The following is a 27,442-nucleotide window of genomic DNA, read 5'->3' as shown; positions in this document are numbered from 1 at the left end:
CTACTGAAAGCCACGGTAGATGCCGTTATAGCTACTGTGAGACAGCGATGTTGCTGCAGTGGTTTGGTTTTGGCTTTGTTTTGGGAAGGTAACTCCTTGCTTTCCTTTCTGGTATTTACAGCATCTCTTTCTGGTATTTAGAGCTTCAAAGACTAAAAAGAACGCCTTGCTTTTGCAACTCAGTCTTGAATTCTGACACACGCTTCTGTTACTGACGAATTATATCCGTAAACTGCTTATGTATGCTGTGTGAGATGCTGAGAGTGCCTGGGCTGCTTAGAGATGAATGAGGTGTGTTAACAGTTGTTGCATTGCCTGTCTGTACTAGAAATGGAAAAGTTTAGGCTGCATATAAATATCATTCAGATTAAATGTAAATGTTGGGTGACTTTCTTGTCACGCAGTTCAGTTTTGTTTCTTCAGCAGAACTGAAAGTAAACGCCCCCAAAATAACTTTCACTAATACATAATACTTCCCCTCTCCCGTCCCCTCCTCCCCAAAAAAATTTTTTTAAAAAGGGAAAACAACTGTGAGAGCATTAATCTTGGCAGCTTTTTCTTGGAGCTAGTACAGCAATGTCCATGTAGGTAGTACTGGGTTTTCACTAGTGTGGGTTGTCACCACAGGAAGTAAGGAACGAAGTCAAACCTGAGCAAATAAACTCTTTGGTATTTATTTGCCTATGTTCCATGCTAATGCTGCCTGCAGTGACAGTCAGAGCTGTCTGAGAAGGTTAAAACATGACAACAGTCCATAGTGGTAGGTTAAAGATTTCAAGGCTGTGGTAACAGTGAGACCTTACTACAGTAAAGTTAGGCATAACTGATTTTATTTCTATGTATAAAAGAATGCCTATTAATGTAATTGTTAATACCATTTTTATTTATATATATATACACACACACATATATATGTATATGTGTGTGTGTATATATATATATATGTATTTAGTTTGGTAGTTGAGAGAACCTAAAGGTGAGACTTTAATTTTATTCCAAACTTAGACTACTGTGTGGTGATAGGATTTCCGCGCCAGCGCATGGATCTATCAGTACTTTTTCCAATTGTATTACTGAAGCATTGGGTTGATAAAAAGGTTTTTATGTAATAGTTAGGGAAATACTGCCATTGCTCTTATGACTTCTAAATGTTCCAGTTAAAAGTTGTTTGAAAAAACTTCTTCTTCTTGTATTTGAACCCCTGTATTGCACTAATTGGATAAATATTCGTATGCAGAGTATTGAGATCAACCATGTACAACTGTGTGTGCCAGTGACACGTCTTCTTTGTTTGCAGGATTCTTATTTAAGACTGAAGTAAAAAACAAATGAATAAACTTGAAAATAATGTCAGGTTTTCACTGCACCTAGGAGATACGTACAGTACTGATAACTGGTTTTAAAAATCTTCTGATGTGTTTTTTCCAATGTAAAGTCTGAACTTTTATTGTTTTCAACATATAAGTTGAGCTTAAGATAAAATACTGATGATTTGCAAAATGGAGGCAATACACAGTTTAACCTATTGTAGAGGCAAAGATTTTCTTTTTCATCCAACCTTTCTGCTAATGTGTAATGCATATAATGATACAAGATCAAACAGCAGTCAGCTGTGCCAAAACCAGTTTTAAATGTAAAAGATAGTAAACTTACATTTTTCTATCACAGAGTCCATTCAGTAAGCACAAACATAAAATAACACTATCTATATGATATTCTTAAAGCATGAGTAGGTTACTTTCCTAATTGCTGTCATCATTTGGCTGCTTCTTTGCATATCATGTAATGAAAAAAAATTAATTTTACTTATAGTTCATGATCAGCTGCATCTTCATGTTCTTATGATGTAGTCAACTGTTTCTTCCTGTATATTGTGGAATGTTTGAAATAAGAAACATATTCCACTGTAGTATGTTACTTTTCCTTGAGATGAAAACTCTTATATTGTGTCATGTAATTTTTCTAAAATTAAACTTAAAATGGAGGGGAACAAATAAAAATTTACTTTTAAACATAAATTAAGTAGTAATTGTGAAACTTAAGAGTATATAGTATTTTTATTTAGTGACTTGTCCTGAAAGGAGATAAAACTAGCCCGCAATCACAATTCTTTTAAGCAATTTCTGGAAACATATTCTAGATTATTTGAATTTTTCAACCAAGAGTTTAAAAGGTAACTAGTATTTCTTGTTGCCTAATTTTGATTTCTTTTTCTTTTTTTTTTTTAATGTAGGTAAAAGGATACATGTTCACGTCAAGTAGAAAGGAGCATGTTCCCAAATTCCTCCAGCTTGGGTCGTCCGCCCTTCCCTCCAAAACATCGACAACAGAGTAATTTCTTCAATAAGCTTCCTCTAAATATACCCCCTCCTCTTATCTCTCACCAGCAAATTATTGATGCTCAGTTTACTTTTCAGGATGCAGCGTAAGTACAGTAAGATTTGATGGCGGGGATTGGGTTGAAAAAGAGAGTTAATGGTCTTTTGAAAGAAGTATTTCTGTTTATGGAGGATGTTTGTCACTGTTTTTAACATTAAACTGCATTAAACTTTAAAAATAGGAAGGGGTCACGTGTAAAACAGAGCTGTATCATTTCTGTTGGAGACCTGCAAGTTTAATGCTGTCCTGCATTGTGCATAACGCATGACATGCCATTGCACTGGTTAGAGTTAATAATCCACAGTTCAAACGTCTTCAACTGTATTTGTTTACTGGGGAAAACAGGGAGGAGATGAGAAAGGGAAGAAACATTTATTCTTGGGGCTAGATTTGAAGACACCGTAGTGTTCTTTAGGCTCTTAAATTTAACAGTACCTTAAGTTAATTTGTTTGCTAACTTCTTCATATGCATGTGCTGTGAAGAATGATCATCTTCTATTTTTTAATGAAAAATATATACTGAAATATCTTTTTATTTTGGATAGAGAAGACAGATGTATTTCTTCTAAGAAAAAAATGACAGGACTTGCTGAGTTTCATATTCACTTAAGAAAAACTACCAACCCATAAAAAGCATCTTAGTTATCATATGAATAACAGTTATGGACTGTGGTCTTTCCAGGGCTCTTCTGAGTGGGAACCTTGCAACTATTCCAGCTGTTACACCACAGCCAATGACTTATGGAAATGGCAGTCCAGTACGTATGTCTGATGCCCTCACGTTGTTCCGAGGAAGAAAGTAAGTTCTTTGTGTGTGTGTTGAATTCTGGTTGTAATGTAGCCATGGTGAAGCTTGTCTAATACCAATTTCTTGTGCAACTTGAGTTTTGTTAGAAATTGCAAGAATACTGAATAAAATGTTTTTTGATGAAAAAGGCCATGTCATGGCTCTTTAAAGCATTAATGTACCTGCTTTTGAGAATTTTAGTGACTTAGTACGTGTAGATTTTCTCTCCCAACAGCTGTAGGCTCATAGAACTGCGACTTATGTGTTTTATTTTAATACTGTAACAGATTGTAGTCTGTGTGTGCTTGACTGGAAGAGGGTTTGTGTCAATAAATTGAGTGTTCTCTTCCTGTTAATTTGTCAAGAGTATGACTGCATTTGCCAGTGGTTTATGGGAATTGTGATGTTTTTCTGATGACACACTAGATGTTTCTCCTGATTTTTCTTAATTATGTGATGCTTTATTTTTCAAATACACAGGGCTCAATTCAAGCATATGTAAGCTCTTTTTTCAACAGGAATTTTATGGAAACATAGTTTTTCTACTTTTCAAAAAAATAAACTTGCTTGAATTTACATAACTTCCTTTGTTACTTTAGTTGCAACAGAAAAGAATTTCAGATGAATGTATGGTTTTATTTTCTCTTCGCATTCTAGGAAAAAAATCACGTCTCTTTATCAGTTCAGAAGTAGTAGTTGATATGTGTTTGTAATAATTCTGTGAATCAGGTAATAGGGAGGAAGCTTTATGTAATCTGTCTTTAAAACTATTTCCTGCATGCTATTTCTCTTCCAGATTTAACAGATGAGAAAATAAGTGCAATTAAATATATGGTATTAAGTTATAGATGAGTATATATAACTATCACATGAACTAAAGAAGTTCCTGGTTTCATGCTGCATGCATGTTTTCCTCTTGACCAGTCTGGTTTATGGAACACTATACTGTGTTAGGAGATTTGCAGTCAACTAGTTAATCCTTAGGTCTTGAATTGACTCTTCTAAAGGTATTTTTGCTGAACATGAGTTCATGCAAGTTCTTCTCAGTCAAAACAAGCTGAAACAGCATTATGTTTTGATTGAACGTTACATTATGAGTTCCTTTAGGATTGCAGGTAGGTAGTGTTATCAGAACTTCTTTCAGACTTGAAAACAGAAATGATGACTTGAAGTCTCTCCAGTTAAATTTTATATTAATAGTACTATCTGTCCAGGCCCCCAAACTACTTTGATGCCAGCTTTTCTGACTACACAAGAAATGACTGTAGTTTTATTAATAGTTAGTTAATTGATATATATGAACATTTGATTTCATGCTTTTTAATTAAAAAAATGTGTGAGTACGCCCATACTGGTTAACTTTATGCAATACTTGATGTATAGACACAACGTGAATGTCCTCTCATATTCTTTACTGTGGATGGACCACAGAATTCAACCACTGGTCAGCTTTCAGTACAACTTTTTATTAATGAGGAGTTCAGATGCCAAGGGGCTGTCTCTACGATCACTGTATCTCTTCAAATATATTTGAATTCCTGTGACAAACAACTTAATGAGGAGATACAGACCAGTGTTTGAAAATGAGACATTAGGTTTATGACCTGTGTAGCTTAATAGAATCATTAGCTTGATTTGTCAAATGAATAGTGTTTCTCCTTTGCCCAACTTACACAGTTTACTGTCTGTACAATCTAAAAACCAAACAAATGATACATTTTGAATGGCTGTTGTGGTAAGTTTCTTTTTCTCCCCACCCCACTACAGAATTTATTTTATTTATCACTGTGTATTCAGAACTCACAGAACTTCTCATTGCACTTACACTGATTTAAAAGAAAAGTACCCTTACATAGTCTGTATGTATCTTTAAAATGAAAAAAAAAAAGTGTAGGAAAAAAAAAGTATGTTGTCACCAAAATAGTATGACCAGCTTTCCGAGTTGTCCTTCTTAACTGAACTTGCCATTTAGGTTTCAACTGGCTGATACAGACAGTCTTGTAAAGCAGTTGCATCAGTTCACTTCAAGGGTAGATGCACTTTTGCAGTTGTATGTTCTCTTTTCCCATTCCAGGTTTATTTCAGCAAACACCTAGGATGGGCCTTTTGTTTTGTAGAATACTTGCTTTTAGTGAAATAGTCACATAATTAAGCATTGGTATTTGTACTTTGTAGCAACTGTCTTTTAATCATAGCTGGAGCTTGCAAACTAGAGGAATTACTGTCTTTATTTATTTATTTATTTTTAGGAGACTAAGTGAACGACGTGCTGCACATGATGTCAAACGGCAGCGGTTTCATTCACGTCATTCTGAAACAACTGTGGTTAACCAAGCAGTGCCTTTACCAGAAGAACGTAGATACTTCTTCCCACGATCACGTCAATCTCCGCTGTTCGCTGCATATTACATACCAGATTTAACTGGATGTGTTCCTCCATTGCCAGATACTTTGTTTCCAGACCCTATAGAAACCACGCTCCCTGTGGCCAAAGATAAGGTAGTATCTTCCTATGCCTGTTCTTTAAATCTGCCTTCTGGGTAGGCAGGGTCCAGTGGTGCTGTGGGAGACCACAAGAATTTCTGCAAGGTTCTTTGACAGTGTCATGGGGTCTCTATTGCTGAGCTGTCATTAGAAGTAATATCAATAAATGTAGCTGCCACTATGGTCCTATATAACCTCCTTGTGTGTGTTTGGGTTTGGAGCATTTTTGGGGGGTAGGGGTGGTCTGTGCTTGTGTTGTTTGGTTTCCATACTTATGTCAGGAAACCTACATGTCTGCTCCAGGAAGCATAAATTGGAGGGATGGTCCATTTGACACATGATTGGGGGGCAGGGAGAATCCTGATACAAAAAACCCATGCTGGTAATGTGAGAGAAGTCCATTCTGAATACAGTATTGGGCCTGTAAAGATGTCCTCTGCCTCTTTTCAGAAGGAAATAAAAGTTACTGTCCTAGGTGTTCTGGAATATAGAAGAGGATGTCTTCTCTAGGTGGACGGTGGAGTTTGAACAGTGTTTTTTTGTTCTTTGCTATTTTTAAAAAGAAAAAGGCATGTGGCTAATCAGTCCACCAACATGATGGAAGATTTTTTTAGTACAAATATGCCTGTTGATTATAGTGTATAATAGTGTTGTGAAAGAGAAACAGTTAATACCTCTTTCCACCAAAGATCTCGCTAATTCTTTAATAGTTTGTGTGGGATAAAAAAAGAAAGCTAACTTAAATCAGTTTTAATATTTATTTTTCTCCCTATTACTGGTAGGCAAACTGTTGACGTTAAAGCCAGCAGAAGATATCTCTGGTCTTTCACTGCTTATTCCCTGAAAGGCTGCAGATACTGATGAGGCAAAAATTATTTTCTGTGGATAGACATTTTATAACATTGAACAAATTTAGATTTAAAAACTTTGCAGAAATTTCTTCCGGGGAGTTGTTCAGTATGAATTCAAGTGCAGTAAAACTCTAGACAATGGAATAGGTTGTGTGAAATGATGCTGGATTTTTCTTTTTTTTTTAATGCAGTCTTCTATGTTTCATGTAAGTGCATCTCTGGCAGGAAAGAATGTTCACTTCTCTGTATCTTTACTTTTTGAATGTATATGTCAAGTTAAGTCAGCAGGTTTTGGAGTTGTTTCAAGCATGTCGGCAACAGATTTGTGATTTGAACAGAAAAGAGCTCTGCAGAACTGAACTCCAGAGAGAAATTCAGCGGATTTTTCCACGTATGTTTTGAATTTGATTACTTAATATCAGTTTGAATGTTCTTCAGGTTCATGGTTCATCTTTCGTCTTAAACTATGATGTGTCACATCAGTTTTTATTCTGTGATTCTTCTGTTACAGAGAGCAGACTCTTTTTGGTTGGGTCGTCACTGAATGGATTTGGCACTCGTAGCAGTGATGGTGACTTGTGCCTGGTGATTAAAGAAGAACCAGTAAGTAATTTAAAACATGTATAGTTAAAACAAAGTCTGTTTTTAAAATGTATGTGCTTTTATAAGGCTGGATTCTAAAATGAGAAACAAATTGTCAAATCCTTTTAATTTAATAACATTTTTGCACTCGTAATAGCTATGAACTGTGGGCCCAATAATGTTGCAACTAAGAATTTAACCCTATAAATGCTTTAACTCCACAAAGCATTCAAAAAATAAGCATTATCTTCACTCCATAAGTGAAAAAAGCACAGCAAAACAGAGAAGTAAATTGCCTAGAATCACGAAGAAAATTGTTTCGATAACTAATTTAGATGCAGGATCAACTTTTAATAAGTACAACTTTTTAATTTCATTATTTAGATTAAGAGCCAGTAATTTTAGTGAGCAGGCATAAGAAGGAATTTGATATGCAAAATGACTTAAGTATTTTTGGTGAGAGAAAATGTTTGAGTAGAATTTAGGTTGAGAGACAAGATGTAACAGAAAAGAAATCTAAGTAGAGCATAATTGAAACATCATTGAAAAGGAAGAAAAGAACATTTTTGTAAGTGAGGCTAGGTTTTCATCAAGTTCTATGATTCGTGAATGTCTGGTAGCTACTTTGCATATTGAATATGAATTGTTCTGTCTGGCTCTTGCCGGACTAAATGTGTATGTAGGCTGTGGAATGTGTTGGTATACATGTTCATGTCTTATTTTGAGAATTAATTTTATTTGAAAAGTAAAGCATGCTTACGTGGAAGATCTAAATGAGAGATACCAACTTTTTTCTTTAATTTTAATATAATATTTCAGGTAAATCAGAAGACTGAAGCAAGGCATATACTCAGCTTAGTCCAAAAACTCTTCAGTACTAAACTTTGTAAGTTCCTGGCTACAGTGAGGTGGTAAGATTATTGGCAATTCTGGAAGAAGTATTGATGCACAGATGTAACTAATTTATGTAACTGCATCTTGTCTAGCTTCTAATCACAGTATTGTTTGGAGAAAAGCTATAAATATGTAGTAATGTTACTTATCTTGGTGCTTATGGATAGTAATTAGAAAAACATAATGGCTGCCTTTGCAAACTAGCAGACTTCAAGAACAGGTAGCATCTAAAATGAGTTTTGAATTGTGACCCCAACTGGGTGGCAGGGGGGGGAAGTACATTTCTGTTTGGGAAACCTCTGTTAATGAACTCTTACTACTCTCTTAGATTGCAGTGCCTTCCTGGGGACAATACACTAAGAATTTGTAAAATAAGATGTCACTCACAGTAGAGTGTGTAGAATTGATTGGGGGGGGGGGGGGGGGGGGGAGGAGGCTTGATACCAGTGAAATAATTAACTTGGGTGCCTAGTTGACGAAAGTACTAAATGGTGAGAGTACCAGCTCGTATAGGAGAAACAGGTCAATTCCTAGTTCTTATAAGTTATTGTTTAGACTCCCTTCAGATGAAGAATTCACATGGGCAATTCTTTATTTAAACATGAAGCCTCCTATTTCAAAGAGGCTTTTGTACCATCCTTTGAATTATAAAACACCCTGTAATTTATTGATATCAATGACTGTGTCCCCCTACTTCTCAGACATGTGATATGTTCTTTGATGCCACTCCTTATATTGCTGTTCTGAACAATCCTGCAATGGTAAAAGGAACAAACCATGAATTTAAATGCAGACTTCAAAATTTCTTCATTGGCAGTATGCATACCCAGATTTCCACAGTTCACTTGGAGAGACTTGATAGATCCATCGCAGAATAGGCATCTGATATTTAATGGCTTATTGCTATTGTATATTGATGTTTTCATAAGGAGTCCAGAATTTAGTCTGGGTTTGCCTAGGATGCAAGTCATTCCAGTGCTTTCCGAGAAGCACAGTGATAAATACTTGTGTTTTCAGGGATCAGAAGGGGAGCATCTAAATAAATGCTATCACCCTCTTCTTTTTTCAAGAAGTTGTGTTCTGTGACAGAGCTTTAGACAAAATGACGTTTGTTTGCCAGGGAATACAAGTATGAGAAAGGTACAAGGGTCATGTGAGAGCAATCCCTGAAGGTTTTTGTTTGTGCCATTGCTCATTTTTTATGCTTTCCTAATTCTCTGTTATCTTGCAAGTGCCTTTTCTCAGCTTTATTTAATCAAAATGTTCTTTGGAAGGTGAGGCAGGACAAAACACTGCTGATATTACCGCTCCTGTCAGACTCTCTTAGTTGTGGTATGTAGACCCTCTTAGATCATCTCTTCATAATCTTAACATCACTATGGGCATGAATTCCTATACCTAGCCATCTGTCCTTGTGCCTGTGTATGGATGTTCTGTGGATAAAACTAATAGACAAGAGTTGTTTGAAAGTGTTCACCTGATTCAAAATGAAAAGGCTTTGCCGTATGGATCTTTCCATTTGGATTTAGTTCATTTACAAACTGTAGTTCAACTATGCTAAGGTTCAGTACTTTTGAAACAAGGGGGTTGCCCAGTTATTTTGATGAAGGCTTATTTAGGCAAATATAATTGCTGTCATCCATGATTTCAAAATAGCTTGCAGGTTGGTTTTGGTTGGGGGTGGGAAGGGAGTTCCCCCCAGGCTACACTGCAGAAGCTAATAGATTGCTTTTTCTTCACCTCTGGGGAAACGATCTTAGCAGTATGCGCTTCAGTGGTGTCCTGTTGGCACTCCTGACAGTTTGTGGAGTCAGGTTTATGTACTTAGAAATATCTGTTCCTTGTCAGCTCCAGATTGCCTGCTAAGTTCTATTTTAATAGAACTGCAGTTTTTTAAGTGTTTTCCTACCTTCTACTGTCTTCAGAAGTCAGCTGCCACTTAATCATCAAGAATGGGATCTACAAGTACATACACTTAAAGCAAAAGCCTACAGAAATTGTAATTATTTTGAGGCATTACTTCAACTTGAACCAGAATTCTAGATTTGCAACTTTTAAATGGTTAGCTGTGCACGTATGCTGCTGCTGTGTACAAACAAGTGTAAGATTTGTCTGTACCAAGCTTCTTTAAGAATTGCAATTTCATTCCAACAGTGTTCTGTATTTTGTTGCATGTGCTTTTTAACAACCTAAACGGTATGAACCACCTTCTGATCATTATTTTTAAGTTTTGTGCTGCCCAGTTAATATGCATGATGCTATCCTGTAATCTTAAGGTAATCCCTCTTTGACAATACTAGTTAAGTATTTCCTTCTTTCTTTCTTCTGTAGAATAAAAACTGCAGCATGTTCTTAACAAGTGCGTGAGCTGTCATTAAACTTATTCCTTGCTTCACACAAGAGAATGGAAATAAACATAGTTTGGGACAAACGTGAAAGCTAATGAAGTATGTGCCAAGATGTAAAAGAAACAAGAAGGGGGAGGAAATATAAGGTGTTATTTATAATGAAGTTCTTGGCCTGGTTTTGTGAAAGAATTAAAGGACAAAAAGAAATAAGGAGGAGATTTGTGGTATAGGTAATGTTCTAGAGCTTTTTTAAACATTTTTCCAGATCATGTCAGGTCAGAAACCTGGGAGAAGTTTTTTCTAGCTGTGCCTCTCATAACATCTTCCTCTTTGTTCTTGCACTCTGTAGTGTTCCTGTACATTCCAAAATAAGGGCTATAAGAAGTGTGTGATTCTCTGCTTATTTCACCTTAATTCCATGATTAATTGATAAATTCAGAAGTATTCCAAGTCAGAATAGGTCAGTCTCTTTCACAATTTGTCTGTCTTTTAGGTAAATCATCTTCAGAACTTTAAGTGCCATCTCTTTTATCCCTTATGTACAGGTTAACTGTGATTGTTAGATTAGTGTTTCATTCTAGGAGATTTGGGAAGTGGATTCAAAATTTATCTAAGCTCCAGCTTATTTCAGTTTCAGGCTTGCAAAAGGTAACAAGCGTGAGCAAGGAATTTGAGCCCGTTGGATTTGAAGTCTTAGAGCAGAGGCTTTTCTGTGTTGTTGTTCTGCATCTAGAATACTGAGTGAAATGAAGATGTGTTCTTTTTTTGAGTAGTCTAGTCACAGAGTAAAGTAGGAAACAGCTTCTGATATTTATTCACTGTATTTGTGGGATGTGTTAGTCTTAAAGGTATGTATTATGTTTCTCCTAGAGTAGAGAGATGTAAGGATACCAGTAACAATATCTTCTGTTTCAAAGACTAGCAGAGTATGTGTAACTGTTTTACTTATTTGTTCAGATACCTGCACATGTCTATTTTTTACAATATTGGCTGACATTCCCAGAACTGTACGCTCAAGCCAATGTCTTTTATAAATGTGAAATGTGAAACGTGAATTTGGGGTGATAACTGTTACAACATACTGAAGAGACTATAATCCAAACCACTGAGAGTAAATGTCAGACTTATTACTCTCTTCAGATTCGTCTAGGCAGGATTCATTTGAAAAACAACTTAGCAGTACTGGGTTGGCTGGTGTTTGCTATCTGAATAAATAACAAAGAGCTCGTTTTCTCTTCGTTACACAAGGAGGTGCAGTAGTGCTGAGACTAGCATATCACAGTGGAATCCGCCTAATGGTTGTCTAGAGGGGGACATGCAACAGCTAGGACAAGTAAGGGAACTTGAACTCAAATGAGTGACCTTCAAGGACTATGCAGGTGGGTGAGTGAATTCCAAACATCAACAACAAATTCATCCTGTGCTGGGTTGTACCCTCGTAGATTCTTCATGGCTCTGGATTCAGACTTCTGTGTCACCCGCTTTCTTTCTATAGTATAACCCTATCATTGAGAGCAGGCTACATGTGCAGGATGCCAAAGATCTTTTTGGCACATACTATGTTTGGGATTAATATTTTGTACAATTGCTTAATCTTTTATTCTGTAAAAGAAAAGAGAGACTTAAGCTGTTTAATCTGAAATTCTGCATGAATAAGTTATTTATGAAACAGTGCTTAGTCTTCTTTGAAGTGGTTATATTCTTTTTCACTACAGCTGAAGTGGCATTTGTGACTTTTTCATAGGCATGCCCAAAACTGGGAAGCAGCTGTGTGGAATTCTTTACGTGTATTTTGGTGTAGCCCCTCCGGTCATAGCTTCAAGGTCAGATAGTCAGTTTACTAAGGCACTTACTCAACCTGTATGTATTTCCGAATTCCACATCCTGTGTTTGTGACTGTTTCTTCCCTGGTATGTATGACAATTTAATGTACTATAGAGGTTCTGCTAACAGTGTCATCGGTATGAGCAAAGAAAGAGGGTACCAGCAGCAAGTTACTGCCTTCTAACATCCTCTTTGCTTTGTTTCACCCTGGGAAACAGATTGGGATTGATTATGTTTTGGGATTTTTTTTTTCTTAGCCAACTAGTTTGGCACAAACATCTGTCAAATCTTGGGAGGCATTTGCAGACAAGGATGTCGTTGGGAGTGGATTGCCTCTAGAATGAGTTCATTTAACTTCTGAAGGGTGCTTGAGGTCATAGTGAGGAAAGCTGAATTGCTATGGCATGCAAATAGATACCCGCCATTGTCCACCACATGCTAATGTGTTGGGCAATTTTGTCTTAAATCTGGTAGTGAAAGGAAAGGAGGCAGAATGGTCTACATGCTTTATACCTTCCCTGTAAGAATGTTCTGGGATGTTGGAGGAGGGATGCTTGTATGTGTCTGCAGGTGCAGCTAGAAAGAGGGGACACTTGTGTAAGTTGTACTAGATTACACATTCAATGAACATGGATTGGAGTTCTGTAAGATTCTTCCTTTAAAATCAGTAAGTTAATAAGATTATCGCTGATTCTGAGTGTCAGTCTGTGTGTTGCTTAGGATCGTATAATGCATTCAAATCCAGATAACGGATTACCTCAGACCAAAGCTGTCTAAACGTGTGTATCCATAAAACACTTCCAGAAAGTCTCAAAAAAAAAGTAAAATTTGTTTTAATTGAATATGGCACAGTAGGGTTTTACCAAACCTGAAGTTGCCATCCAAATGCAATGGAGATGATGCTATTTAGTCAAGGTTGCTATCCAAACTGATAGAAATACCTTTTTTTTTTTTCCCCAAAAAAAAAGTAAAGATCAGGTTTTATTTAAGGCTATTTTTAGTCTGTATTACTTCTCGTTTTATCATACTTATTTATGCTAATTTGAGGTTAATTTATAGAAGCAAGGGGAAATGTATGATATTACATATGGGCAAATTCAAGTGGTCCTAGATTTTGCAACAGAAGAAATTACTGAAATTGTTCTTTTTGCCCAAATTCATATCGCGTAACCTACGGGCTCTGCTTTTCTTTGTCTTTTCCATTACTTTCTTGGGTGCATTTCTCATTCAGGATTATGGGCAACTACTAAATACAGCCTGAGAAATCGTCAAGAATAGGGGAATTGCAGATAATATGACTGACACAACAGTTTTGGAGAGCTGAGTGCAAAGGTGCATTTGGTGGCACTGTACGAGTCTGGCAGAGCTTAGTATGTTTGGGTTTGGATGGTCTGGCATTGAGCCTGTGTGTCAATCCTGTGTAGATAATCATCTGAGGTGCAGTCCTGTGATTGTATATTTATTGCATGTCCTATCACCGTTAAAGCAAAAGACAAATAACGCTTATCCCATCTTTGATGGAAAGTGTTGTCCTGTTTTCAGTAACAATTTGATAGGAAGTGTATTTCTTGGTATGTACTTCATCAGCCAAATAAACAGATTTTAAAGGAAGTTTTAAGCATAATCAGTGCATAGTGAAGATAGTTATGTTAATATTTTTTGATCAGTAAAATGCATAATTTCAAGTGTAAGCAAACTAGACACAATTAAAAAGCATGCAGTGGATCATATGCCTGTTGCTACCATGTAGTGCTGGCCATCCTGGATGGATATGTTCTTGCTCCCTTCTTTTTGACCTTAATTATAACTATTCAGGATTTCTATTGGAAGTATTGCTCGGTGAAGGCATTGTAGAACTGCATGCCTTATGTTCAAATTTCTTGAATATACTTCTCAGAGAAAAAATCTTCTACTAACGTTTTTCTCTAATGTTTAGTGCATTTTTTTCCACACGCTTTTCTAGATTGTGTTTTTGCTGCAGTTGCTAAAGGTTACTTAGTTTAGCGCAACCCTTGTGAGAATATTTTTGCTAAATTTAATAAGCTACTATTTGCTATAAATCAGTCAATATGACTCCACTTTAGGATCTTATTTTAAGATCAGCATCTTACACGAAACTTAATTGCATGTTTTTCTCCCTTTCAGCAAGCTACATTGAGCGACCTCAGCTGATTCGAGCAAAAGTGCCAATAGTGAAGTTCAGGGATAAAGTCAGGCAAGTATTCTGTTCAACATCGTTTTTTAGATTCTGACATGGGAAGTACTATCTATATGAGTAGTCCCACTGAAGTCATGCTTTGTTTATTTGTGTTGTACTATAGTTGTATTGCAAATTTGTACAGCTAGCATGCAGTGGCAGTCAGCTTACTTCCTTTATGGCCTGAAACACCTCTTGTGGTTGAGATGCTGTTTAGTTTCTGTGATGTGAATTAGTAGCTGTACATCATGCATTTCTGTGGATTATTTGTACATAGTGCACTCCAGTTGACAAATGGTTTGTGAGAGAAACAACGGTGGGAAGAAAACTGTTGTGAAATATAACTTTGCTTGCTGTGCAAACATAACTATTGAGCTACTTAAGGACTAATTCACAGTGTTTACACTATACAAACAACACTAAAAGAAACTAGTTTCTTGTGATGACGTTGTTGTCTTCATTAAAAAATCTGTGTTCATTTTAGAAGAGTTTATTCTGCTGTCTTCTGGGGAGGTATTCTGTGTTTAACAAAGTAGTATTACATGTTCTATTCACAATGTTAGATACTACTTTTATGACGTTTTTTAGAAGGGGGAAGTAATTGGAGAGAAATGGGTGTGTTGTATGTTGTATTCGTATCTTCATTATGAAGACATGAAAATGAATAATCAAGAGGGATGTACTAGGACAGAGAGCCATGTATTTCGTATTGTGTGTGATAAAAGTATCTGACAGAGGAAAAAACTGCAAAGCGCTTAAATTGGTTGGGAGTCTGAGTAATGTTCAAATCTTCCTATATTTATGGGCTTAGATTTGGTAAGACTTACATGTATCACCTTCACGTAATAACATAGCTTGACTATTCTTTGTAAATAGGACTTTGGACAACTCTCTTGTATCTATCTTATCCTGCCTATATGCTTCTAAAATTTTGTGACCCTGTCTCTGTCTTAAAAACAAACAAGCTCACTTCTCTGGTCTTTCTTTATAAAAGCATATCACAATGTGCTTTTATCACAATATACCTTTATCAGGGCAGAAACCTTGCTGTGATAAAACTGAATCTGTCATGTTTACAATTTGAACTAATAAATATAATCCATTTAAGCTTTTCTTGCATCTGAGATTATATAACACTTGTTAAGGTTTTTGCTTTATATATATTTTTTTTATTTACACCTAATCCCCTATTCAATTCTGTATACTTGCCTACCTTTTCAAAATTTGAATAATTTTTATCTAGTAACTTTCTCCTCTAACAGTACAGAAGGTTGTTTATCCCATGCTTTCTGAAAGTTTTAAACTTGTTAAGCTAAAATTTGGGTTAAACAGCTTAGCTACATGTAACAATGCTAGTGTTTTCATAGATGCACTAAATGGTAAATTCCTGGTACAAATATTGAATAAATCATGCAGTTATAGTAAGCATTTTTTTTTTTTCCGATTTAAAATCAGAAAATAAACTTTTAAAAGAAACCTTAAGTATGGAACTGATTATCTCAGAAGATTGAAGTCTTTTTGTAGGCATTTATAGTCCATACTACAGTCACTTGCAAAAAAAAAAGTAACAGTCATGATATTCATGTAACTTACAGACAGGATTGAAAGAATTCTTTATTTCCTACTAAATCAAAGTATAATCTTCTTAGACTAGAAGCTGCCCATTACATTTTTCAGAGGAAAAAAACAGTACTGTTCAGCATCTGGTTTCCTGTGTTTGTTTTTTTGGAAGAGGGGAGCGGGAAGGAATGAGATTACTCTGGGTTGGGTTTTTTGGGGTTTTTTTAATCTTTTTTTCTCTCTTTCCAGTTATTTTTCTCTTACATAACCTGTCACCTCCACCCATGTTTTGTCTTTTTATTTAAGCACCTGTCTCTTTCCAGTCTCTTATTGGCCTCTGCCTTTCATAGGCTCATACATATACATACATGCACATTCATTTTTTCACAGAGATCTTGAAAAATGGATTGGATATTCTGTACCCAGGGGCCTAAGCTTGTTTTGGCCCAAACCAGAAACTAAACATGACAAGCTTCCTGTGAAAGCCAGTTTTCCTGATGCCTGGCTGCTGGGAAAAGATGGTAGAATTCAGTGGGTGGCATCTCTGCATCCGGATTCTAATGTATTGCCAATGGTCCATATATACCTGAAGATTGCTATTTCGCACTTACTTTGATTTGGTGAATGAGAAAGCATTCAGTTTGTGTTTGTTCTTCTTTTTCATCTTAAAGGGTTTTTTAGTGCTATAACAGTAAGGGAAGATCCATTGCACTTAAAGATTTACTATCTACTTTTTGTAGTCTTTCCCAGGAAATAATTCCAATGCTGGCTCTGCTACCAGACAAGCCCTTGATTAATTAACAAGATTTCTGTACTACAGGGGATGCAAAAACTTCTTCTGCTACATTTGATGTTGACTCTTTCCCTCTCCTTTAGTGCTTTTGGTAGAACTTGAGTCCCAACAGTATGGAACCTTTTTCACTTGCCATAATTGCAACATCTATTAAATGGGCATATTAAAGTACAAAATAACTGCAATAGAACTTGCTTAATCGGCATCTGGTAAATAGTAATCTTGTTAACTGGAGTTAATTGGAATTACACATGCAGCCTGACATATTTCTTTATTATATTTGCACATACAACTAATATTCTTACTGGTGTTCATGCTTATTTTTACAACTGTCAAGCAGTAGCTCAAGCTTGTTTATTTCCTGTACTATTATGTACTATGCTCTTAAAACATCTAAAAAGTCATGCTTGATATTAATTCCAGTTGAAAATTATGTAATATTTTTGATGCAAAGAATGCTTTAATGTAGTTAATATGTCAAAAAGCTTTGTATGCATGAAATTAATGTGTTTTATCCAGTTTAATAAATTCCAGGCCCATGTTCCCCTTAGAATTATTCAAGAAAATGCAAAGGAATATTCAGGCAAACAAATGCTATGTGAATGAGACTTGGATATATAAAATGGAAATAGCTGTACATTGCAGATAGCTACTTCTTTGTCAATAATAGGCTTTTCTTGTTGCAAGTTACAGTGTTTCTATAGCTTATTAACTATGAATATAGTATCATTTCTTGAGTACTGTGAGTGGTTAAGCTCTATATGCAGTATGGAATTCAAACTGGGGGGGATGTGATATAAATAAAGCAGGTAGTGCTTGTTTTCCTTGTTCTTATTTGCTGTTAAAAGCATGAAACAGCTATTAAAACTGTTTTATCACGAAACATGCAATGTTTACTAATAAACAGTTTTCATTTCAAAGTGCTTGCTGATTATCTCTGACCAATTCTCCTTCTTAGTTCATTCGCATGATGTCCTAAACGGATGTCTCGGAGAATCCTTCCTGGCATCAAAAGTTGTTCATAGTAAATCATGTAGTGCAAGTCTAGTTGGCAGAAAGATTTGCTAAAAATCCAAAATATATTTGATATATTAAGTTGTCCTAAGGTCTAAATTTGGATCTACATGTATTCTCTATGTAAAACAATTCCATTTTTATAACAATGGAATTCAAGTCTATAAGCAGTTCAAGCCCTCAGCACAGGAAAGACATGGACCTGTTGGAGCAGGTCCAGAGGAGGGCCACAAAAATGATCAGGGGGCTGGAACACCTCTCCTGTGAGGAAAGGCTGAGAGAGTTGGGGTTGTTCAGCCTGGAGAAGAGAAGGCTCCGGGGAGACCTTATTGCGGTCTTTCAGTACTTAAAGGGGGCTTATAAGAAAGATGGGAACAAACTTTTTAGTAGGACCTGTTGTGATAGCACAAGGGGTAAGTAATGGTTTGAAACTAAAAGAGGGTAGATTCAGACTAGATGAAGAAATTTTTTATGATGAGGATGGTGAAACACTGGAACAGGTTGCCCAGATGCCACATCCCTGGAAACATGCAAGGCCAGGTTGGATGGGGCTCTGAGCAACCTGATCCAGTTGAAGATATCCCTGCTTATTGCAGGGGGGCTGGACTAGATGACCTTTAAAGGTCCCTTCCAACCCAAACTATTCTATGATTCTACAAAACAAAACCAGAGTAGAAATCACAGCATCAAAACTCTGAAGAAAGTTTCTAGAGTATTATCTTAAAGTTACGTTTTTCCACCTCTGTCACTAAGTAGGTAATAAATATTCGGAAATTGAATACCATGATGCTTGATTCTTTTTCTTTTCTCCTCCCCAATAGCTGTGTGGAGTTTGACTTGAATGTAAACAATGTTGTAGGAATAAGAAATACATTCCTTCTGAGAACCTATGCATACAGTAAGTTTTTAAGGTATTTTCTTATTTCTATAAACTTTGTTTTCTAAATTTGTATTTTGGTGTTGATAGACTATTAAAATTCAGTTGAATATATTAGGTTACTGTATATATGATTACCTAACGAGCTGCATTGTATAGCTTTAAGATAATTTCTTGTTGCTCACTCTAAATATATGGAGAAAACTGATATATCATCTAGGTACGTTTTTAATTGAATATTATAATATTCAGAATATAATGAAGATTCTTCGTATTAAGGTCCACATATCTGCTACAAGGGCTGCTTCAGTGTTCTGCAGATAACGAGATCATTATACTGATGATTATCTAGTGGTATAATCTCCAGTTTCTTTTATTCCCTTACAGCCACTGATAGGTGTGTGTGGCTGATAGCTGGCTATGTCTGTATGCTGCTATACAATCTTTCCTTGGAAAATCCAAAAGACTGCTTCAGGTTTTGTACTAACCCCAAAACAAAACTAGTTTGTGTCTCCTCAGGCATTTGCATTTTAGGGAGAGATTGTGAAACAGACTTCTGAAGGGGAAGTAATAAGAACAGCACTGTTAGTGCTAAAGTAAGGTTTTCTTACTTAGTATCACAATGTCATTTGGCAGATAAATACATAAGGAGCAGACCTCAGGCTAATTCTTCTGGGCCATTTGCAGTTCTTCCTTTACCACCTTCTTCAGTTCTTGCATACAGGAATTCCTTTCTATTTAGGGTAGGAAGTTATCAGTAGAAGTAACCTGTACTAGTTAATTTTTACTAATATTTCAGTCAGAGTAGTTTCAGTGTTCCATATTGATGTTATTAGGAGAGTCTCCAACTTGTCCTGGATCAGTTGGTTAACTGAAATTTCTTCATACATCCAGGAAGGCTTATGCGTGGAGAAGGATTTCCTTCCAAGATTAAAAAGGTTGGGGAAATAATCTTTGTCATTCACAGCTACAGGTGAGGGGTCACTTCACCAAATCTAATGTTGATATAATTGTTCCTAACTTCTGCTACAGATTTCCCTTATTCCTCTCAGCAAATCACTGTAGGGCAGACAAGAGTCCAGATGTGAAAAGAGCAGTGGAAGGGGTCCTAGTGTCCCACCTTTCTTCCATTCTGCCCACTTATAAGGCCCACAAAATTACCTTTATGTCTCTTGATGAAGGGTAAGTATTGTTATTTTCTTGAGGTCAAGGAGTGAGTTAGTAGCTAAGGGAGACTTGTGACTGAAAAGATTATCTCCTCAATGCTAGACCTTCTTAAATATGCAAACTATGTCAAGCATAGTCTTATCTTGTCTTCTTTGGACCAGAAAACTCTCAGGTGACATAAGGCAAACAAAAGTAAATGCAAACTTTTATCAGACAGTCTCTTTACATACTTTTAGAAGTCATATCAACCAGGGTGGATAGCATTAAAAGTATTAGCCTGCTCACTTGAATTTGTGGCTGAAGGGCTTCACCCTGCATGGGAGAAAAAAAAGATCAAATTACCTCTCGTGGAAGATGGATGGGTCTCTTTGTTCCATTAGAACAAATTAGATGCTCAAGCAGACACGGGACTGGTTATCTTAGTGAGCATGATAAAAAAAAAAAAAAAAAAATTCATAAATATTTCTGTGGATGCTCTTGTGTCTTTTTTTAAATCAGCCCTTCTATGTTGGTGCACTGGTGCTGTAGAAAACATCAAAGATGATATGGCAAAGTGAAGCAGAATGTCCACAGAAAATGTAGGTAGATTAAGCAGAGCTAGAAACTGAAGTCTATGCTGTTGTGTTATCAGTTGTTTCCCTAAGGAGTCGTGTCTGCAATTAAATCAGCAATTGATCGTAGGTATTTTTCAATCAATGGAAGCTGGACCTTTAGGCAAATGACATTACTGAGCATTTTCTTGACTGGGTAGCTTGTTGACTGGTAAAAGAATATCAGGGAAAGTTTACTGGCCATGTTGCACACTAACTTTGTTATATGCTAACTACAGGCACTAGCAGACAGAAAACCTTATCTCAGAATAAGGTCAACTAAAAAGAGATCTTTTCTACTGTGACACAGACACACAAAAGAGTCTCATTTGGAATTTGAGCCTATTTGCATTTTTCTGTAATGGAAAATGCTATTTCAGATAATGCATGTTCATATGATGTCTGTTCATTAATTCTGCTGCATCTCACAGTTAGTGTACTAATAGTCATATTTTTTTAGTTCAACCAGTGGTGAATAATGTTGGGAATGAGGTGACTGGTGGTAAGGAATTCTGTTGTTTCTAAGAGGTCTTCCAGATCTAGGACATTCATGTTGAGAAAGAGAGTACCACTTACAGGGGCATGTGTGCTGAACCACTGTGAACAGGTTGTGAGAAAATCCCATGCTTGATAGGCTTTTCAGAATAACAGAGTACCCCAACTGGTGCTGTTGTAGAATGTCTGATGTCCTGGGTGAAGTGATTACCTATTGATATATTCCTGTCCTGATGTGCAGAATACAAAACTTTGCACAATGTTGTCAGGTTAGAAAAGATACTCCAGAACATGTAAGGCATTGTAAGGTCATCATAAGGCACTTGACTGAGCTGATGATCTGCTTCCACATATCTACAAATAATAAATTAAGTGCTCTACAAGGTCCCTAGGAGGTGGTGGTGAGTGACATCTCCCTACAACACATTATTACCTTAATTAGAAGGCTGTCTATATTCCCCAGAAATTCAGAAGATCATACCTGGAATATGACTGTATTTATGTCTTTCCTTATGAAAAGCATATGTCTTGATTTAATGAGTTACTGTATCTAACATCTCATCTCCATAAAAAGCTATTGAGGACAAGGCAAATTTAAAATTAATGTTTGTATGCAGGGATTACTGCTTTCATGGATCCTGAGGAAAACTTAAGAATGAGCTCTGTGTCCTCCAACCAGGAGAATTCTTTTCCCTGCCCTCAAAGTTTATATAACATAAATAAAAAAACATTAGATGTGGTCTGTCCTGGCAGCAAGTTAATTCAGGGAAAATTAGTACAATGAACTGGAGAGAACTTAAAAGCAGAATGTGACACTGCTACATTAACTGATGCATCCAGTTTTGTCTTATCTGCAAGTTACCTGGCATACCCCTTGTAACGTGTCTGTGGATCTTACTACTCAAAAAACTGTTTCAAATGCAAATATTTTTTTCTGATTTTTATAAGGTAGATAGTGGTTGTAGAATAACTAAGTAAATTCTACAAAATTGTTGCAAAAAGTAACCTTAGAATACAAAAGTGTCAAGTAGGAACAAATGTTGATTGATTGCTGTCTAGTTAAATGTGCTTTTTTTGAGATGTATTTATTTTACTTGCAGTTGAGAATCGAGTTCGTCCATTAGTCCTTGTTGTTAAGAAGTGGGCGAGTTTTCATGACATAAATGATGCCAGTCGTGGTACTTTAAGCAGCTATAGTCTTGTATTGATGGTTTTGCACTATTTACAGAGTAAGTATTTTTTACATGTTGAAACTGTCCCTTTTAAGTTCATATTTGTGTAGTTTTCCTCTTTAATAAAATTAAACACCAGCAGGTGTTTAATTTTATTTAATTTCCACACAGAAAAATCTGAAAATAAAGTGGATTTACTCCACTTCCTTAGTGCTGCATATTTCTTTAACAAGTGGACCTCTTCTTTGGAGGCAGAGTTACCAGCTTTAAAAAGGTAAAAAAAAAACCAAACCCAAAAACAAAACAAACACCACCACCACCACCACCACCACCACCCCAAATCAAATGTATCTGCAGGACACTGTGTAACTATAAAATAAACTCAAGCGCTAGGTAACAAAAACCTGCCTTTTAACAAAGGGAGAAACCTAAATATAACAATTTCAGTGGTTTTCGGTTTGTTTGGTTTTGTTTTGGTTTTTTGTTTTGGTGGTTTTTTGGGGAACTTCTGAGAAAATTCAAAGGACAACAAATGCTGTGGGGTCATTCTTCTGTCTTCTGGTGAGTGAAGGACTGAACATGGGGGACATGTATATGCAAGAGTGCACTACCATGTGGTTAGATTTTTCCACTGGTTACTGTCTTCTATAAGGTGACAGATGTTGAAGACCATTAGAAGTTAGGATATTTGACTGCCACTGGCAGTATCTTTTCTTGTGACTTCAGTATATTGAAACGTTGAACATCTGTATGGAGCTGGAGAGCTTTACCTGACAAACTAAAAGATCCCTTTTGAGTATTCAGGAAACCCATACAGTCCAGAAATGTTTTTGAGGAATAGATTGAAATGAGCTTATCCCTCTATTTCTTTCTGTCATTAGGGGAAGTCCACATTTGTGATTTTTATAGTTTGCTTAAGACTTAAGGATTATCATTTAAGAAATCATTTAGCTCAGTATGAGTTTCTTGGTTCTTTATTGGGAGATAAGTGGCTTCAGAAAGGAAGGCAAGGAACCCCTGAAGTGTACCTCTTGTGGACCAACATGCCTTTAGAAGTATTTTCTTAATTCCTGTCAGTTCATGTATAGACCATGTATTTTGCTGCTTGTGTTCATTCTACACCTTTGTTTTAATTTTTTTTGTAACGTGCTGATTATTCTTGACCATGTTATTTTAATGACAAGTGGTTCTTAACATTTTATGATCTTATCTGTGGACAAATTGCATAGGCTGCCATTTTAGACTTTTCCCCTCTGTCAGTTTGTGTAGGTTTTAATTTTTTTTTTTTTTTTTTTTATCAGGTAGAAACAATGTTTAGCTCCTCTGGCAGCTTGTTTGGCCTGGAATGTAGATATTTGCTGTAGAGTGGGTAGCCAACTATTTATTATTTCCAAGATCACACTAGACCCACTCTGTACTAGGGTGGAAAGCTTTTCATGATAGTTGACTCGAGCTGGTGGCTTTCTTTCAGCTGAACAGTATCTAGTAGAGGACATAGGAGGGTGTTTTGTGTATTTGGGGTCCAGTTGGCTGGGTTACTTCTGAATTCTTTGATGCCCTTAGTGTGTGATTGTTGTTAATGTACCAATCATGAGGACAGTAGGACATAAGCTAGTCTATCCAGTGACTATGGGTTTTTTGCCTCTACATCTGCTATGGTGGAATTCCATAGATTTCTTTGTTTCTGTGGAAAGAAAAGAAAATGTGGCCGAGTCTGTTGTCACAGCTCTGAAACCATACTGTAGGTGACTGAATACTTCAAGGTAGATCCTTAATACACACCAGGAAAAAAAATCGATCGAAAAATGTTGATTTGGAGGAGATGAAATGACAATGAACTTAAAAATGCCAAAGTGATTATCAGATAAAAGATTGAAAATGTTTGGAACTACTGGATGTGAAGGTTGCTATGCAAAGGTGAAGCACAAGCAGGAGAGGAGAAAAAGTATCTTTACATGGTCTAGCAATTAGTGCCCATCTTAATAGTGACTTGATAAGCATTTGATAGTGTTACACTTTTATGGAAACAGGCCTTTTCACTGGAAATTTGTTCTCCAAATCTATTTTCATTGTATCACAGTTACTCCAGAGACTTGTATTGGGTGCTTTGTGCACTCATGGATAGCCAGTTACTGAGCTGTGCATAAAAGTAATACACAAAAGGGAAGAGAGTAGGAGTTACAAGGAAGTATAAATGTGTAGGCTTGCCAGAATGTTAACAACCATGCAAGCATGAGGGCATTTGCTGTAGTCATCTGTGGCAGCTGCCACAGCTGTCTAGGGAAGGGACAAGAAAGTTCAAATAATCCTTTTCATGCAAAACTGTGATCAGTCAACTGCCTGGGAAGGATCAGCAGTCCGCAGACTAAAGAGGAGCCTTTTACCTGTGCTTCATCAGCCTTTTCTGCTAAAAAAGGCTAAAGTGTGGCTCTGGACATGTATGTAGCACCAGCTGGTTAGATTCTGATGTTTTATTAATGCAGATTTTAATGTTTTTGTTTCATTTCTGTGACATGCATGTGATGCTACTGAAAGTAGCTTGTGTCCTAGTCATAGAATTCCTAATAGAGTTTTTGCTGATGCTACTGGGGAGGGAAAAAAATAAAAATAAAAGCTTTCTTTTGCAGTAAACAGTGTCCCTGTCTTCACTAGGCAAATTTCTTTCCTTTACTGCTTAACCATTTCCATATTCTTACAGTTGTGTGGAAGTTTTTGGACCTAAGGTTAGTATGGCTTGAGTTTGTTTTGTAGCTACATCAGTGTCTTGTGCATGAACATTCCTCCAGTTAACAGGTCCAACTTGTACAGTAAGAAAAGGAAAACTCATGTGGTGAATGCTGGTGGTAAGTGGAAACTTTTCCCCTTAACTCCATCCTCTTAGTATAGCATACAGACCCAGGTAAAATATCTTGATTGCTTGTAAGGCTCAGATTTTATTGCCTTTTATTTCAGTGTGGCAGAGAACTGGAAATTATCCAAGATGTTGTAGAAAGAATATGCTCTTGCATATTTCTAAACACCCACAAACAAAATAAAAATATTATTAAAGCAGCTGTGATCTTATTCTTAGCAGTCCTGTTAGTTAATATAGTATACTCTTTGAAGATACCCCAAACATGTTCTGAGAATTCTGCTGTTCTGATTCTTAGTCCCTATGGAAAAAGGATTCTGTAACATCTCATCTCATCCCCTGTGAGACCTTGTCTGAAGGGTGAATTAAGTGCCAAGTCAAAGTCCTGTGTGCTGAACTTAATTATCATTCTCCCTAGGGAATGATGTAGACCAATTGTTTAAAAAAAAAAACATGCTGAAGACATGATGTTAAAGATTTAGTATGAGGAGTGCTCTAACAGTTCTGTAGCTGCTCTAAGGTTTGAGTGGGATGTGAATACTTTGGGATTTTTCTGTCTGTCTGTAGGACAGACCTAACCTGGGAGATAAGTTGTTTCCCTATTACTTGTATTGTGCAATAGATGCTCTCCCCATCCGTGGCTTTCATAAAAGTTACAATTGTTTACTTAATTTTGTATTTCTTAGTATCGTTAATGTCTGCATAATCTTTATAACCTGTTTGCTGTTAGTATACCAGCTAACAGCATTAGACTATATTTATGTATTTTATGGGGATTTTGCTAGTAAAGCCTACTAAGTGTGTTGGGCATTTTATCTTTAGGTTACTTTTGGAGACTCCATATGTAATACTTCGCAGCTGAAGAATGCGTACTTTTGCAGTATCTGGAGGCTCCCTATGCTGTGATAGAATCATATTGTATTAGATGTAGGAAAATAAATGAGTGAAGCTCTGATTTTTCCTTTAGGGAATATAGATGAGTTTCTCATAGACATGAATTAATATGAATTTTAAAAGTGAAGTCATACCCGGGTGCTGTAGAACTTTTCATGTCTTCTACAAATAGTAGTGTCTTAGTAACAGTTTCACTTAGCTGAATTAACTCCTTATACTACTATATACAAAATGGAGTAACAGAAAGATCTGGTGAATAACTTTTATTTTACAAAAAGCATGAAGGTGGAGTGCTTATAGATGTTTTTAAGATGGAATTTCAGTCCAACCCTTTGGTGTAGTTGATATGATATTTTCCTGTGAATTACATGAATCACAGCAACTTTAAACTTTTTTTTTATAGCCCTACCTGAACCCATCCTTCCATCCCTTCAAAAAAATTACCCAGTAAGTGTTTCTTATGAATTTACTACATCATATATGTGTATGAAGCTGCTTATCTAAAATACATGAATTCTTAAGTATCTCTAATGGATTAAGTTAAACACAGTCTGTAAGCCTGGTCGTTGGTACACTAAACATAAGTGTGAAAAAGGTTATTTGCTGCTTTTGATCTTTTCTTTAGTGAAAACAATCTGTTATATATGAGAAGATTTCACACACAGTTGGAAACAAGCGCTAATGAGAGCTGCTGGCCTAATTATTTTTATGCTGGCCTGAAAATACCCCTGCGTTATCTGTACCTTTCTGATTCTTACTTCTTAATACATTAAGTAGTGTCTTTTCCATCCAGCTGTGGTGTTTCAGAATTCTATACCTTCCCACAGCTGTTGAGTTGCCTGTTATTTCTGGGTGCAGAGGGCGAATGATGTATGTTTACTAAGGAGACTTTTGAGACCTCACAAAATTGGACTTCAGTCCAACAAGAAAAAGCCTTTTTGGGACTTTGCTGTTATGTCCAGATCACACTCTGTTGATTTCCAGAGAACTCTGAACCAGTATGCTTTGATCCTCTACAGAATTAGGACTGTAATTAGTGAGCCTTAATCTAAGGAAGATTACCTAGAAATAAGTGCTACCCTCGTAAATATTTGCCTGGGGACAAAAGAGCTATTCCTGAATAGTTCTAAGCTATAATGTATTTACAGAAATTCCTCAATTCCTTCCTTGTTACCTTTCCTCTCACATGTCACTTTTAAAATTTTTCTTTATTCATATTTGCCATAGTTTGATGTCCCTGTCCATGTATGTTTTTTTACTGTTGCTGATAATTGTGCTGAGGTAGTATCAGAAAGCCATTCTTTCTTTTGCATATATTTCCTGTAATGCTGAAATGGGAATATTTGATGACACTGCAAATCAGGCAGAAAATACTGTGGTGTCAACCATTTTGGGTAATGAGGATAATCGAGATGCAGAAGAAAGCTTTGAGCTATAGTCCACTGCAGTTCTATTTCTGTTTTGTAAACCTGCTTAGGAATACCTGTGCTAAATTTTTGTGGTCTTTATTTTTTCCTCTGATTTTTTACTGTACTATGTACTGTCTAATTTCTTCATTATTAGTGCTCAAAAGCATTTGAAGCTGTTTTCATTTCTTGTACACTTGGCTTTATCTGATGGGTTTTTTGAATTGCTAAATTTGCTAATTATGTTTGCTTAAAGCTTATATGCTGTAGCATTTGT

The 27,442-nt window shown here is 36.3% G+C and overlaps 1 protein-coding gene across 7 annotated transcripts in view; it reads left to right on the top strand.

Moving 5' to 3' along the window:
* The window catches only part of TENT2 (terminal nucleotidyltransferase 2), a 47,421-nt gene that overhangs the window by 612 nt on the left and 19,367 nt on the right, over positions 1-27,442 (top strand). For 3 of the 7 annotated variants that reach the window (XM_075488449.1, XM_075488446.1, XM_075488448.1), the window contains 10 exons: positions 2,234-2,331; positions 3,062-3,178; positions 5,416-5,665; positions 6,778-6,892; positions 7,013-7,104; positions 7,903-7,969; positions 14,295-14,364; positions 18,535-18,611; positions 21,943-22,071; positions 26,163-26,206. In XM_075488449.1, the coding sequence (XP_075344564.1) occupies positions 2,246-2,331; positions 3,062-3,178; positions 5,416-5,665; positions 6,778-6,892; positions 7,013-7,104; positions 7,903-7,969; positions 14,295-14,364; positions 18,535-18,611; positions 21,943-22,071; positions 26,163-26,206 (1,047 nt within the window). In that variant the 5' untranslated portion in view covers positions 2,234-2,245. Of the gene's footprint in view, positions 1-121; positions 292-2,233; positions 2,426-3,061; positions 3,179-5,415; positions 5,666-6,777; positions 6,893-7,012; positions 7,105-7,902; positions 7,970-14,294; positions 14,365-18,534; positions 18,612-21,942; positions 22,072-26,162; positions 26,207-27,442 lie in introns of all 7 variants that reach the window. The other 4 variants (XM_075488444.1, XM_075488445.1, XM_075488443.1 and 1 more) reach the window with 4 other exon arrangements.

Source organism: Mycteria americana, chromosome Z (genome assembly GCF_035582795.1).
Source record: "Mycteria americana isolate JAX WOST 10 ecotype Jacksonville Zoo and Gardens chromosome Z, USCA_MyAme_1.0, whole genome shotgun sequence".
NCBI classification, from domain to species: domain Eukaryota; kingdom Metazoa; phylum Chordata; class Aves; order Ciconiiformes; family Ciconiidae; genus Mycteria; species Mycteria americana.
The sequence above is the reverse complement of the archived record's forward strand: the minus strand, read 5'-3'. Positions and strand labels throughout refer to the sequence as shown.